The 15,270-nt window shown below is 44.1% G+C and overlaps 1 protein-coding gene across 5 annotated transcripts in view; it reads right to left on the reverse strand.

Annotated features, from left to right (window-relative positions):
• Nucleotides 1-15,270, reverse strand: part of LRP4 (LDL receptor related protein 4) — a 163,138-nt gene that overhangs the window by 91,754 nt on the left and 56,114 nt on the right. For all 5 annotated transcript variants that reach the window (XM_033928224.1, XM_033928223.1, XM_033928221.1 and 2 more), the window contains exon 2: nt 717-863. In XM_033928224.1, the coding sequence (XP_033784115.1) occupies nt 717-863 (147 nt within the window). The remainder of the gene's footprint in view (nt 1-716; nt 864-15,270) is intronic.

Here is a 15,270-nt window from a genome sequence, read left to right on the forward strand (position 1 = left end):
ATATACCCTGATATCATAAGAACATAAGAATAGACTTACTAGGTCTAGTCCAGAATTCCATCTTCACGGAGGCCAATCCAAGTCCCAAATACCTGGCAGAAACCCAAACAGTAGCAACATTCTAGAACTGAGATTGTGATGTCATAATGGCTTGACTGTCCTATATTTAAGAACATAAGAATAGCCTTACTGGATCAAACCAATGGTCCATCTAGTCCAGTATCCCATCTTCACGGAGGCCAATCCAAGTCACAAGTACCTGGCGAAAACCCAAATAGAAGCAGCAATGGCTTCTCCCATATCGGTCTCAACAGCAGTTTTATGGGCTTTTCTTCTGGGAGCTTGTCCAAAGCTTTTTAAAAACCAGCTACATTAACCGTTCTTACCACATCCTCTGGCAACGCATTCCAGCGCTTATCTATCAACCACACACAGAGCCCGGGGCAAGCATTGGATACTTTTCAACAATTTAATTATATTCACCCCCCAAAATGCAAAATCCCTGCTCCCCAAAACCCAGATAACATACTCACACTCCTCTCTCTTGAGTGAACACAAACACCCATACACGAGAAAGAGACAATTTTTAATTATTTAGGGCCAACCTCCCTGTTTTAAATTGCTTTTAGCTTTGTATTATGTAAACTGCTTAGGATGTTTTAAGCGGTATATCAAGCCTAAATAAACTTGAAGCACAGAAAGACACAGCTTCTTACTGCAGCCATCTTCGTCGCTGTGGTCACCACAGTCATTGTCGCCGTCACACTGCCACTGAGTGGGGATGCAGGTGCACTCTCCGAAGGTGCTCACTGCACAGGTAAAGTGATTGCGGCCACATGCACACGCCGTGCTGCTCACTGCACCTGCAGAGGGAAGACAAAAGGGAATTTAAGCTCTGTGTCCCACGGGCTCCCACTCATTCTTTGTATCTCTTAAATATTCCCTATCCCACAAATATGTCTTCCTCTTCGTTAGTTCATCTTTTAAACCCCAGTAAATCAATCAGTCCTCCAAACCTGAAATAGAAGTACAGTAAAACCTTGGATTGCAAGCAGCTTGATTTGCAAGTATTTTGCTAGACAAACAAAACATTTTATTTCATTTTAACTTGATATACAAGCAATGTCTTGCAATACAAGTACATACAGTATACACGCATCACAACTGAGCAGATGGCTCTTCTCTCTCTGACGCTGCAGGAGTATAGTGACTGTTCAAAATGAGTGAGGTCTTGCAATACAAGTACATATACCGTATTTGCCGGCGTATAAGACGACTTTTCAGTACCTTAAAATCCTCCCCAAAGTCGGGGGTCGTCTTATACGCCGGGTACTGTTTACATGCCCTTACTTTACATTAGAGAGCTGCACGGGGACGCCCCTAGGGTCGCGGGGATCCCGTGGGGATGCCCCCTAGGGTCGCGGGGATCCCATGGGGACGCCTCCGAGGGTCGCGGGGCTCCTGCGGGGCTGGATGTACTCAGTCTTCTGGATGTACGTGGCTCTTCTTCTCCCTACCTTCTCTGCTTGCAGCACAGAGCCGAACGGAAGTCTTCCCGACGTCAGCGCTGACGTCGGAGGGGAGGGAGGGCTTAAACAAAGCCCTCCCTCCCTCCGACGTCAGCGCTGACGTCGGGAAGACTTCCGTTCGGCTCTGTGCTGCAGGCAGGGCATATAAGGAGAAGGAGAGTAGCCTCGCGGTACCAAGAGAGAGGGGCGGCCGCCCCGCCCCGGTTGCAGCACAGCTGGCCAGGTTCCCTTACTTTTGTGGCACTTCCCCGACCGACCGATAACAGCCCGGGTCCGACAATCCTCCCTGCCCTGTAGCCGCGAATCTAAATTACCTTCTTAGAAGGTAATTTAGATTTGCGGTTAAGGGCAGGGAGGTTTGTCGGACCGGGGCTGTTGTCGGTCGGTCGGGGAAGTGCCACAAAAGTAAGGGGACCTGGCCGACTGTGCTGGACCTGGCCGGCTGTGCTGCACCCGGGGCGGTAGAGAAGGTGTGGGGAAGAAGGGGTAGTCTTATACGGCGAGTATATAACAAAACTCTATATTTTAACTAAAAGTTGGGGGGTCGTCTTATACGCCCAGTCGTCTTATACGCCAGCAAATACGGTAGTATTCTGTATTAAAGTTTTTGGGTTTTGGAACGAATCCCCTGAATTTCCATGATTTCTTCTGGGGAAATTCGCTTTGACATACGAGTGCTCTGGATTACAAGCCTGTTTTCGGAACAAATAGAAACATAGAAAGAAGCAGCAGAAAAGGGCTATAGCCCACCAAGTCTGCCCATTCCAAGTATCCCCTCCCCTGAATTTACTCCCTTAAAGTATCCCATTTTCTCTTAAAATCCGTCACGCTGCTGGCCTTTATCGCCTGGAGTGGGAGTCTGTTCCAATGATCCACGACTCTTTCGGTGAAGAAGTACTTCCTGGAGTCGCAAACCAAGGTTTCACTGTAATTGTAAAGTATCCTCTCCGATCACACTACCAAAACCCTTATCCACGTTCTCGTCACATCTCGCTTAGATTACTGCACTGTATTTCTCTCAGGTCTCCCGCTCATCCGCCTCTCACCCCTTCAATCTGTTCAAAATGCTGCTGCACGACTCGTATTCCGTGAGAGCTGCTATGCTCACATTACCCCCCCCCCCTCCTCAAGTCACTTCATTGGCTCCCCATCTGTTTATGAATACAGTTCAAAACTCCTCGTTCTAACTTACAAATGCATTTACTCTGTAGCCCCTCACTCATCTCCCCCATGCTTCCCCCCCCCCCCCCCCCCCGTGACCTCCATTCATCAGGTAAGTCCTTCTTATCTGTACCCTTTACCTCCTCCGCCAACTCCAGACTCCGTCCCTTCTTGCCACGCCGTATGTACGGAACAGGCTGCCAGAGTCAATATGTTATGCTCCACCTCTAGCAGTAATCATATTCAAAGTAAAAGCTCACTTCTTTGAAGTTGTTTTCAACTTTTAACTCCCACTCACTGTTAGATACCTTTATCCATTGTTGTCATTCCTTCTACCAGAAACTTCCCAACCCTAAGATGTCCTGCCTGTCTGTCCATATTAAATTGTAAGCTCTTCTGAGCAGGGACCATCTATTGAATATTAAATGTACAGCGCTGCGTACACCTTTCCAGCGCTACAGAAATGATAAATAGTAAGTAGTATGTGAGCAAGATTAAATGACAACCAAGTATGGGAAAGAGAGAAAAGCTTGGAGGAAAGAAAGAGATCTCTTTTTTTGTTTTGTTTTGATTTTAAGACAGTAAAAATCAGAGGAAGGAGGAAAATAAGAGAGAGAGAAAAAAGAAGAAGAACGCACAAAAAACATGACTGAGAAACTGCACAAAGAAAAATCAAAAGAAGATTAAAGTAAAATGAGATTGATCTGCAGAGAAAAAAAAGGAAAACATAACCGATATAATAAAAATAGGATGAGAGCAAAGGCAGAGAGAATAAGTCAGAGCTACTAAGTTTTTTGTTGTTTTTTTTTAAAGTGATTTTATTTTTATTATACATATGTTTCACTAGGTGGCAATTTTCAGCTACTATCCCGATAGCCAAAGACCCACATTTAAATCCTGCCTTCTCCCACCAAATTGCATGACATCAGATTACTCTTTATTCCTCAGGAGTTAAAAATTATAAACATATGCAAAGTGGAGGGATTGTGCCCCCCTACCACCAAGCTCCTAATGATGTGTGGGATTTTCTGGTATGTGACCTTTAAAAATGTGGTCGTTAAGATTGCAGGAAACCAATTTAATAGATTTTTCTGTCTCTTGTACGCTGCCGCTCCAGACAGCATAACCGAGAGAAGAGTCTCTCTGAAACTCTGGAGCTGATACAAAGGAAACGCCATATTCTCAGGCTGAAGTTTAAACATTTTCAGAAGAGAAAAATCCCCGCGCTACACCTAATTTACGCCGGCTTTTTATCACGCAGCGGTACAGAGTCATATCGTGAACTGGCGAGGTAAATTCCACGATGCTCATTCAGTTCCTATGAGAACTCCGTTTGGAAACTGAAGCCAAAACCGGCCCTGTCCCTGACTCTCTCTCCTCCCAAACAGTAACAGCTACTCCTCTTCCCTCCTGAACAAGGATAGCCCCAACTCCCACCCCCCCCCCTAGGGTTAACCGACATCCGGATTTACTCGGACATGTCCTCTTTTCAGAGGACTGTCTGGGTGTCCGGTGACCTGTCAGATGAGCGCAGGACAATTGTGGTGGTTTGAAGGGGGTGGGGGAATGAGGTGACCCCCCAACTACACTTTAAAAATTCACTAGTGTTAGGGTAAGGTTTATGCAAGAGCAAAGTGGAAATGTCCAATCAGAATGGTGCACAAAAAAGTGTCTTTCAGCTCATCTGATAAATCCAATGATCTTTATTCATCCAAACCAATTCAAACATCCAAAGCAACTCAACGACTCGACATGATCATGTTTCGGCCATCCGGCCTGCATCAGGAGTCTTAGGAGTCTTTGGGTATCAAATGGTCTTTAAAATAACAAGTGCATGGCCGAGTTATTTTGCAGTGCTATAGATTCGGAGCAACGGCATGACCATTTGACTTTAGTCCACTTGTTATTTTAAAGACCATTTGATACCCAAAGACTCCTAAGACTCCTGATGCAGGCCGGATGGCCGAAACATGATCATGTCGAGTCATTGAGTTGCTTTGGATGTTTGAATTGGTTTGGGTGAATAAAGATCATTGGATTTATCAGATGAGTTGAAAGACACTTTTTTGTGCACCATTCTGATTGGACATTTCCACTTTGCTCTTGCTTGTTCGATTTTTGTGGAATTGGTTCCCCTGTTTTATTGTGTAGGGCAGTGATTCCCAACCCTGTCCTGGAGGAACACCAGGCCAATCGGGTTTTCAGGCTAGCCCTAATGAATATGCATGAGAGAGATTTGCATATGATGGAAGTGATAGGCATGCAAATCTGCAGGGTTGGGAACCATTGGTCTAGATCAGTGATTCCCAACCCTGTCCTGGAGGAACACCAGGCCAATCGGGTTTTCAGGCTAGCCCTAATGAATATGCATGAGAGAGATTTGCATATGATGGAAGTGATAGGCATGCAAATCTGCAGGGTTGGGAACCATTGGTCTAGATCAGTGATTCCCAACCCTGTCCTGGAGGAACACCAGGCCAATCGGGTTTTCAGGCTAGCCCTAATGAATATGCATGAGAGAGATTTGCATATGATGGAAGTGATAGGCATGCAAATTTGCTTCATGCATATTCATTAGGGCTAGCCTGAAAACCCAATTGGCCTGGTGGTCCTCCAGGACAGGGTTGGGAACCACTGGTGTAGGGTAAGGTTTATATCATGATTATGGGAACCCTAATCATGATATAAGTTACTAGAGTAAGCGCGCATGCGCACTCTTGCCGGCACAATGCGACAGAACAGGGATCAGAGAAGCACGCAGTGAGAGTGCGCATGCGCGCTTAGCGTTTTATTATTATAGATAAACCTTACCCTAACATGAAGGCCCTGATTTGCTGACGCTCCTCAAGCCTCTCCCAAGGAACGGGGCCCGAGGGGTCGTCCTGCGCACACTTATCCCTACGCGCAATCGTCAGGGCGCTTTTGTCGGAGCGCAATTATCCTGCGCTCATTTGCCGGTGTACCGGGTGGTCCAGACGGATACTTGAAAAGCAGCAGCTCGTCTGGATTTTCAAGCTCGGGGCCTTGTCTGGAGGGTCTCCTCTCCACCCCCCCCCTTCCCACTTTCCCCCGCGCATGTGCGCCCCTTCCCTTCTCCCGTACCTTTTTAACTCCGGCGCGAGCAGAAACTAACTTGCTGCCCGCACCGACGCTCTCTCCGACGTCGCTTCTGGGACCCGCGCCTAGGAAGTGGCGTCGGAGAGAGCGCCAAAGCCGATGTGGGCAGCAAAAACTAAAAAGGGACGGGAGGAAAGGGCGCTCATGCGTGGCAGAGGGCCACTGACCGCTACTAATGACTGAGCCGTTCGCATGAGCTTCAGTAAAGGTGTTACAATACACGAGCTTCCGCCGAGATGGCCCAATGAAAGAACTAGACTCCTTTATTTTTCATTCCCACTCCATTTCAACAGTCCTCCACCCTTAGCAAGACTAGACTCCCGGAACCAGGTCTGGCATCCCAGCTTCCCCCCCCCCCCCTTTCCTTCCCTCCCCAGCAGAAAGAGCTGTCAATTTCTTTGCCAAAAGATTTACAACTGCTGACAACAGGGAGGTCTCCCCCAAAGGAGTAGAAATTAATCAGCTGTGCAGGCCGCTGCAGTTCCCTCTTCAATCATACACACAAAACCAGAAATTAAACTGTTTGTTGAAATCCTCTATGTCCTTTCCCCACCCTGGCTCCTCTTCCAATTATAAAAACCAATTTCCGCCACCCCACCCCCCCAGCCCTGACTGAAGTTTCTCTTCCACACCTATCCAGGGAATGTTTCTCTTTCTTATAAGAACATCCCAGAAGTTGCTCAGTATACACCGTAATATTCAGTAAAGACAGATCACACCCGCCCCCCCCAACCCCACCCTGACAGGCTCATCTTTCTTCTGCTGCAAGCCAAAGTGACAATGATGGATCCTCATCCCTCTCCCTAATTTAAAAAAAAAAAAATGGCCCTAGCACTCTGGACAGCTGCTTGCTCTTTTGTATGTGTGTGTTTGGGGGGGGGGGGGGAGGGGGTCACTTTTCCAACACTTACTTCCACCATAAATGCCATTACTTATCCACCGATTTTACCTCTTCAAGGAGAGACAGAGACCGGTTTACCAGCGTGTAAACATTATTCGGTGTCAGGTCAAAAGCGCGCCGGGACAAAGGCGCGTGCAGACAATTGAGCGCAGCGCGGAGGCGCACGCCGCAGAAAATTACTGTTTTTACGGCTCCAACAGGGGGGGATGTGGGGGGGGGACCCCCCCACTTTACTTAATAGAGATCGCACCGCGTTGTGGGGTCGTTGTGGGGGGTGTGGGGGGTTGTAACCCCCCACATTTTACTGAAAACTTCACTTTTTCCCTGTTTTTAGGGAAAAAGTTAAGTTTACAGTAAAATGTGAAGGGTTACAACCCCCAAACCCCCCCACAACGCCGGCGCCATCTCTATTAAGTAAACTGGTGGGGCTCCCCAACAAAACCCCCCGTCGGAGCTCCTAAAAACTAATTTTCTTTGGCGCGCGCCTCCGTCTTGCGCTCAGTTGTCGGCGCACGCCTTTGTCTTTCACGGGGTTGTCTATGAACCCATTATTCTGTTTGCCCTCTCTTATTACCTATTGAATTTGCGAATGTTAATGTCTGGTAAGAAGACACGAGCTTAAAAGATGGATTCCCGAAGGAGGGAGGGTTCTTGAGTTGGTAGACTTGTTGGGCCGTCGGCCCTTTTCTGCCGTCATATGAACTTGGGATCGCAGATGTGAATAAGAATAACGTAAAGTTGGTCAAGACAACCCTATTGCCCAAATTATGGTATCCCTGTGCTTCAGCTTTGCACCGATTATTTGAGTTTGAATTCATTTTGAAACAAGGTTTTTACCTTCTTTTATATCCACCTTTGGCTCTCTTTTTTGAGCATAGATTCCTCCGGACCCCTGAGGACGGTGTTTTAATCGAAACACGTACTGTGTTGGGTCCCCACTCACTAGAGTGTGGCGAAGTGGTTAAAGTTATGCTGCTTATCCTATTTTATACCTAAGGGCCTCCTGGCACTTTGCACATGTTCAAAAGGACAGGGGAAACAAAACCACAAGAATCAAAAGAACAAAAACAGAGTGGAATTGTCCCAATCAGAACGGTGCACAAAAAAAGTGTCTTTCAACTCATCTGATAGATCCGAATGCCTTCGTTCATCCAAAGTTCCGTAAATCCATACAATGACTCAATGACTCGACATGCACATGTTTCGGCCTACCCGGCCTGCATCAGGAGTCTATGGTTATGCATATAAACATAAATAACTCAATAAACATATAAATGAACCTAAAACCTAAACTTTTAAATACCAGCAAAGAAAAGGATAAAAAAAGTAGAAATCCATACAATGACTCAATGACTCGACATGCACATGTTTCGGCCTACCCGGCCTGCATCAGGAGTCTATGGTTTTGCATATAAACATAAATAAGTCAATAAACATATAAATGAACCTAAAACCTAAACTTTTAAATACCAGCAAAGAAAAGGATAAAAAAAAGTAGTAAAAAATAAAAATAGATAATTATACCATGCATAAATGTACACATTATTGCTAAAAATATTTTGTCTCATATATAAAATGGATAAAAGTGTTGAAATAAAAAATCAATAAAATGCATACATAACAAACAATGATCACAAGAATAATTAAATAAACAAATGCTATAATGAGAATAATAGATCATATGAGACAAAATATTTTTAGCAATAATGTGTACATTTATGCATGGGATAATTATATATTTTTATTTTTTACTACTTTTTTTAATCCTTTTCTTTGCTGGTATTTAAAAGTTTAGGTTTTAGGTTCATTTATATGTTTATTGACTTATTTATGTTTATATGCATAACCATAGACTCCTGATGCAGGCCGGGTAGACCGAAACATGTGCATGTCGAGTCATTGAGTCATTGTATGGATTTACGGAACTTTGGATGAACGAAGGCATTCGGATCTATCAGATGAGTTGAAAGACACTTTTTTTGTGCACCGTTCTGATTGGGACAATTCCACTCTGTTTTTGTTACTTTGCACATGTTAGCATGTGGTAAGCTTTAGTAAAAGCTCCTCAAAGGTTGGCATCATTATCTCCCATGCACAAGCCAGAGAATTAAGGGAAGAGTTGAGATTCGTACTTGGTCAGCGTCACACTGGGTCAGTGGCAGAGCCGCGGCTGGAACCGAGTCGGGAGGAGGAGGAAAGACGGACGCAATCCACCTGATCTCTCTGGAATCCATTACAGCTTGTACAAGCTGTCAAAAAACTGCTCCTTGTTACCATAGCGATGCAGTCAAAGAGATATAATCTCCTTCCTATGACTGCAAAAAGAAAACAGCCAAAGGAAAAAAAAAAAAAAAAAAAAAGATACTAGAAACAAAGAGACAGATGGAGAAGAGCAAGAGAAGCAAAGACTGCTTTCGAATGACGTTATGATTCTGTCAAACACAACTCTAACAGCACTAAGAAACTACTGCTACCCCCCTCCCCCCCAAAGTGATGCTCAGTGTCTCTGTACACTGCTATTAGAGAATGGCACGGGGACAAATTTTTCCTCATCCTCACGGGAACTCATTTTTCCATCTCGTCCCCATGAGTTTTTTTTCCTGTTCCTGCCCCATTCCTGCAAGCTCCGTCCTCATCTGCACAAGCCTCAAACGCTTTAAAATCCTAAGTAGCAACATTCTAGAGCTCAGATTGTGATGTCATAATGCCTCATTCCACCAATGCCTAAGCTCCATCCTCATCTGCACAAGCCTCGAACCCTTTAAAATCCTAAGCAGCAACATTCTAGAGCTCAGATTGTGATGTCATAATGCCTCATTCCACCAATGCCTAAGCTCCGTCCTCATCTGCACAAGCCTCAAACTCTTTAAAATCATAAGTAACAACATTCTAGAGCTCAGATTGTGATGTCATAATGCCTCATTCCACCAATGCCTAAGCTCCGTCCTCATCTGCACAAGCCTCAAACCCTTTAAAATCCTAAGTAGCAACATTCTAGAGCTCAGATTGTGATGTCATAATGCCTCATTCCACCAGTGCCTAAGCTCCGTCCTCATCTATACAAGCCTCAAACGCTTGAAAATCCTAAGTCGGAACATTCTAGAGCTCAGATTGTGATGTCATAATGCCTCATTCCACCAATGCCTCAAACACTTTAAAATCACAAGTAGCAACATTCTAGAGCTCAGATTGTGATGTCATAATGCCTCATTCCACCAATGCCTAAGCTCCGTCTGCACAAGCCTCAAACACTAAAATTATAAGTATTTTGAGGCTTGTGAGGTTAAGGCAGAGCTTACAGGAATGGGGCAAGGACAGGCACAGCGACAAAACCTGCGGGGACGGGAGGGGAAAATTGAGTTCCAGCAGAGTTGGGGACAAATTTGTTCCCGTGTCATTCTCTAACTGCTATATTAGGTATGCGCTATTTGTGACTAATAAGAATATGCGCTGGCTTGGTTGACTAATTAAAAGATTTGGTACAAAGTTTTACACTTGATTACATCTGAACTGCAATTCAAATACCTCAAACCCGGGCGTTAGTTTTATTGTGCCTGGCTAAAAAACAATAATACAATTTTGTATTGCTGTGTCTCCAGGCCAATCCCTGAACATCGCCCGGAAAAGATCAGTAAATATGATCATTCTGAGGAAGATACTAAATTAAACAAACACCTTTTTAGAAGATTTTTTTAAAAGCCTTTAAATTCCACTTCAAATGAATCTGACTTGGTAGCTTATTTCATAAACTTGGCCCTAAATAGAAAAAAAAATCTTTTGATCGGGTGAATTCCCACTTTGTCCTTCTAACTGATGATATAACCCAGTGATTCCCAACCCTGTCCTGGAGGACCACCAGGCCAATCGGGTTTTCAGGCTAGCCCTAATGAATATGCATGAGAGAGATTTGCCTATGATGGAAGTGATAGGCATGCAAATTTGCTTCATGCATATTCATTAGGGCTACCCTGAAAACCCGATTGGCCCGGTGGTCCTCCAGGACAGGGTTGGGAACCACTGATATAACCAGCCTATGATCCTATAAGGATCTCAGCGTTCTCAGTGGAGAGCGCAGAATAGTAAGAGAATTTAAATAACTTGGTCGTTGCAAATGTAGTGACTTTTGTGGGCCAGTATCAAAGCAAACATAGCTGGGGAAGCAGTTGTATTAAAAACCCAAAGATTATTTTAAGGCATTGGGAAATTGTGGAGGCCAATCCTTTCAGTGAATGAAATAACTGAGATTCCTCAAAATTCTCATTTAACTATTTATTAGTGATTCAAGGAACACGTCTGAGAGAATCAAGTCAGTTCTATTTAAGCGGTCCTTTCACTAAGCTGGATTAAACAGCTAGCATGGCATTATTAGCCTAATAGAGAGTAGTGCAGGCCTGCACTATGGCTAAACAAAGCTATTTGTGTAACATGGGCATGACAGGGGTGCAAAACTACTTCTAGGCGTCATTGGTGCCATTTTGGCCCCCAGCTCCGCCCCGAGTGGTGTCAGGGGAGAGGACACAGGGGGATTGCGAAGATCTGCAACGTGACCTAATCAGGCTCGAGGAATGGGCATCGATATGGCAGATGAGGTTCAACGTGGATAAGTGTAAAGCGATGCATGTCGGTAACAAAAATCTCATGCACGAATACGGGATGTCCGGGGCGGTTCTTGGAGAGACCTCCCAGGAAAGGGACTTGGGAGTTCTGATCAACAAGTCGACGAAGCCGTCTGCACAATGTGCGGTGGCGGCGGCGGCGAACAGAATGCTAGGAATTATAAAGAAGGGGATCACGAACAGATCGGAGAAGATTATCATGCCGCTGTACCGGACCATGGTGCGCCCTCACCTGGAGTACTTCCCTTTGGAAAATAAGAGGAAAAGATGGGAAGAAAGGTGGGAACGTGAGAGCAATTAAAAAAAGAGAAGCACTGAGGCCTTGTCATAAGGAGCTGAACAGTATCACAAGCTTTATTCTATCTCAAGAAGCCAGGAGGTAGGAGTGGCCTTAGTGGTTAGTGCTACAGCCTCAGCACCCTGAGGTTGTGGGTTCAAATCCCACGCTGCTCCTTGTGACCCTGGGCAAGTCACTCAATCCTCCATTGCCCTGAGTACATTAGACAGATTGTGAGCCCACCGGGACAGACAGGGAAAAATGCTCGAGTACCTGATTGTAAACCGCTTGAATAACCTTGATAGGAGATATATAAATACCGAAAATAAATAAATACACTGAGGCCTGGGATTCTATGGTCCTGTTTTCAGATCACGTGTCAATTACGCGACAGCACCATTTAGAGAATCACGCCTTCCGGAAAGGTGGGTCCCAGAAATGTAGGCCAGGGTTTTCAAGGAAAATCATGTGGCATTGTCATATGATACAGTTCTATTTGGAATGTGTATGAGATCTAAAAGCCAAATATCTGCAGCAAATAATAAGCTTCTGATGATCCTTACAAGTGTGGGGATACAACAAATAACACTTAATTGGAAGAATTGTTCTAGACTAAATTACAGCTTCTGGTGGAACTCAGTGTGTCATCTGTACAAAATGGAAGGTTATTTTAATAGATTTCAGGATGTGTGGGGGCCAATAATAAAATATTATAATGATTAATGTTAATTTATTATTCTTTTTCCTTATGTGATAATTGAAGGAAGGGAGGGGTGGGGGAATTAGGGAGCATTGCATATATATACTGTATATTGCATATTTTTAAATGATTAATATACATATGAATTTTATTATTTGTGTATGGTTAGGGGAGGGGGGTGGGATATAAAGCTTTTAGATACACATTGTGATGGGATTTTCAAGTGATAATGTATTATGATAATACTTAATGTACACTTGATGTATGTATTAAAATGAATATAGATTTGGAAAAAAATAAAAATTAAAATGTCTTTTTTTATCAATGTATCACTGCTGAGTGTGAAAACATAAAGGTTACAGCTATAATACCAATAAATTTGCTCCACTAAGCAAAAATGACAGCAAATTTTAAGAAAAATGAAGCTTTACGTAATCAGTGGCTTTGAGGGACCTCAGGATGGGCTTACTTTAAAAAAATATATATATATATATTTTCTGATCAAGCACAATCATATGGGAAACACTTCAATTTGCAGTCTTTCCAACTTTAGGTTTTTCCAGACAACCCTAAAATGCTTTGAGACATTTTTTTTAAAGTACAGAAAATATTTGCAAGCCTAACCTCAGATGGTAATCTATTCCATTCAGATGCTGCACCAATATAAATGATCTTTTACAAGTTTCAGTATAACGAGGTGAGCAGGTAAACCTAGGGGCAGCATTTATTATTATTTTTTGTTTTAAATCATCCCTTTCTAGTGACTTAGGTGCCTTGTCTGGCCAATTTCCACTAAGCCAGCTCCTTCTGCTCATGTGGCAGCATGAAGCTTCTCTGGAGCTATAGCATGTAATTACCATCATATCAAAACAGCCCATGGCTTAGGGCTATAACGGATGGCAACTTTGAACCCATTCTTCCTCTGTGACTCACTATGAGTAGCAACGTACTGGGTAGAGAGGTTGGAGATCTCTTACGCTCTGTGGCACTACCTTGCGGCCCTTATCAAGAACAATGAGCAGCTCTAGAAAGAGGAATTCCTCTACAGGTGGCGATTTAAGAGGGTCTGTGTTTGTCTTCCTAGAAACGAAGGCATGACTGTGCAGTGCTCGAAGCAAAAGATTCCCAAAGGATGGGAGGGAACTGTAAATGTGGGTTTGTGGTTAGGAAAAGGCAAGTTCCATTTCTCCTATCCTGCAGACCACAAACTACATCAAACACACACACCACAGGAAAGGAGGAGCTGTGGAAGGCATTCTCGCCAGAGTCCCACGGGAAGAGCAACAGAAAACAAATCTTCTCTATGGAGTCTGTGTTGGCTGTGAGCAGACAGGTCTGAGCTGGTCACTGGACAAGACACCACAATGCCATAGTGACATCACTGCCACCCTCAGAGTTGAATGGAAGGAAAAAAAATAACTCTAACCACTTACAAAAAAAAAAAGAGAATAAATAATGGCAAAGTTTCACATTCTCTAGGGGATAAATAAACAAAGACTTCTCCACAGGAAAAGGGGTTATGGCAAGTGGTCTGGTACCAAGAAATAAATACAGGAGATGGGGTGGTGGTATGCTTACCAAAAAGAACGAGTGGTTTAATCTTTCTTAGAGTCAAAGTGGATTCCATTTCCTATGATTGATCATTTCCCATCATGCCTTGCGCATCTACTATAAGCAGATGGTCCCAGTTGCTTTTGCAACATTCTCAGAACATGCTCTCGGATGCATCTCGATTCACGTGTTAACACAGACCAGAAAGAATAAGTTTACTGAGGGTAATTTCCAATCGTCCATGTAGCTGCACATGCTTTTAAATAGAAAATAACCCATGTTCTGTCCCTTGACAGCCTTGCCCAAAGCACCCACATAGTTTGTTCTTGCCATTTGGGGGCAAGGAAGATGAAGTAGCATTCAGACTAAACTAAACTAAACTAAACTAAGCCTTAAGTTTATATACCGCATCATCTCCACGGAAGTGGAGCTCGACACGGTTTACAATGTTTAAAAATATAGGAAGAGAGAGGAGAGAGATTTACAAGACCATGTGAATAGAGGAGGATGTGGACAGGGGAAGAGATGTTAGAGAAAAGCCAGGTTTTCAGTTGTTTTCGGAATAGTTGGAGGGAGCCCAGGTTCCGCAGCGGAATAGTGAGATCATTCCAAAGGCCTGTGATTTTGGAGAGAAGGGATTTTCCCAGTTTGCCAGCGTGGAGGATGCCGTGTAGAGAGGGGAAGGATAGTTTATATCTGTGAGCGGATCTGGTGGTAGCAGGCGTCCGGACGAGGAAGGATAGAGGGATTAGTGGCGGAAGGATGCCGTGAATGATCTTGAAGGCCAGGCAGGAGCATTTGAAATGAATTCTGGAAAGTACTGGGAGCCAGTGGAGCTTGGTAAGTAGAGGGGAGACATGATCAAATTTGCGTTTAGCAAAAATCAGCTTGGCTGCAGTATTCTGGATAAGTTGGAGTCTGCGAAGACTTTTTTTTGTTAGGCATAAATAAATGGCGTTACAGTAATCGAGTTTGGATAGGATGATGGATTGTACAAGGACGGTGAAATGTTGTTGGTGAAAATAGGATCTTACTTTCCTCAGCATGTGGAGGCTGAAAAAGCATGATTTTGCCAGGGAATTCAGGTGATCGTTGAGGGAGAGGGAGGAATCGATAGTGATGCCGAGGACCTTGCTTGAGAATTCAAGGTGCAGAGCAGGGCCTATGGGCAGTGTGAAGAGGGTGGGCAGATGTAATAATTTTGGGCCGAGCCAGAGTAATTTTGTTTTTGATTCATTTAATTTCATCTGTACAGAGAGGGACCAGGCGTGAAGTCTCATTATGCATGAAGTGATATTCTCTTGGAGGTTTGTGAGGTTCTGGTCTGTTTCGAGGAGGATAAGTATGTCGTCTGCGTATGTGTATATTGTTTCAAGGGGGGTTAATTTGAGGAGCTTCAGGGAGGTCATGTACATGTT

The sequence above is a fragment of the Geotrypetes seraphini genome, chromosome 19 (assembly GCF_902459505.1).
Source record: "Geotrypetes seraphini chromosome 19, aGeoSer1.1, whole genome shotgun sequence".
NCBI lineage: Eukaryota > Metazoa > Chordata > Amphibia > Gymnophiona > Dermophiidae > Geotrypetes > Geotrypetes seraphini.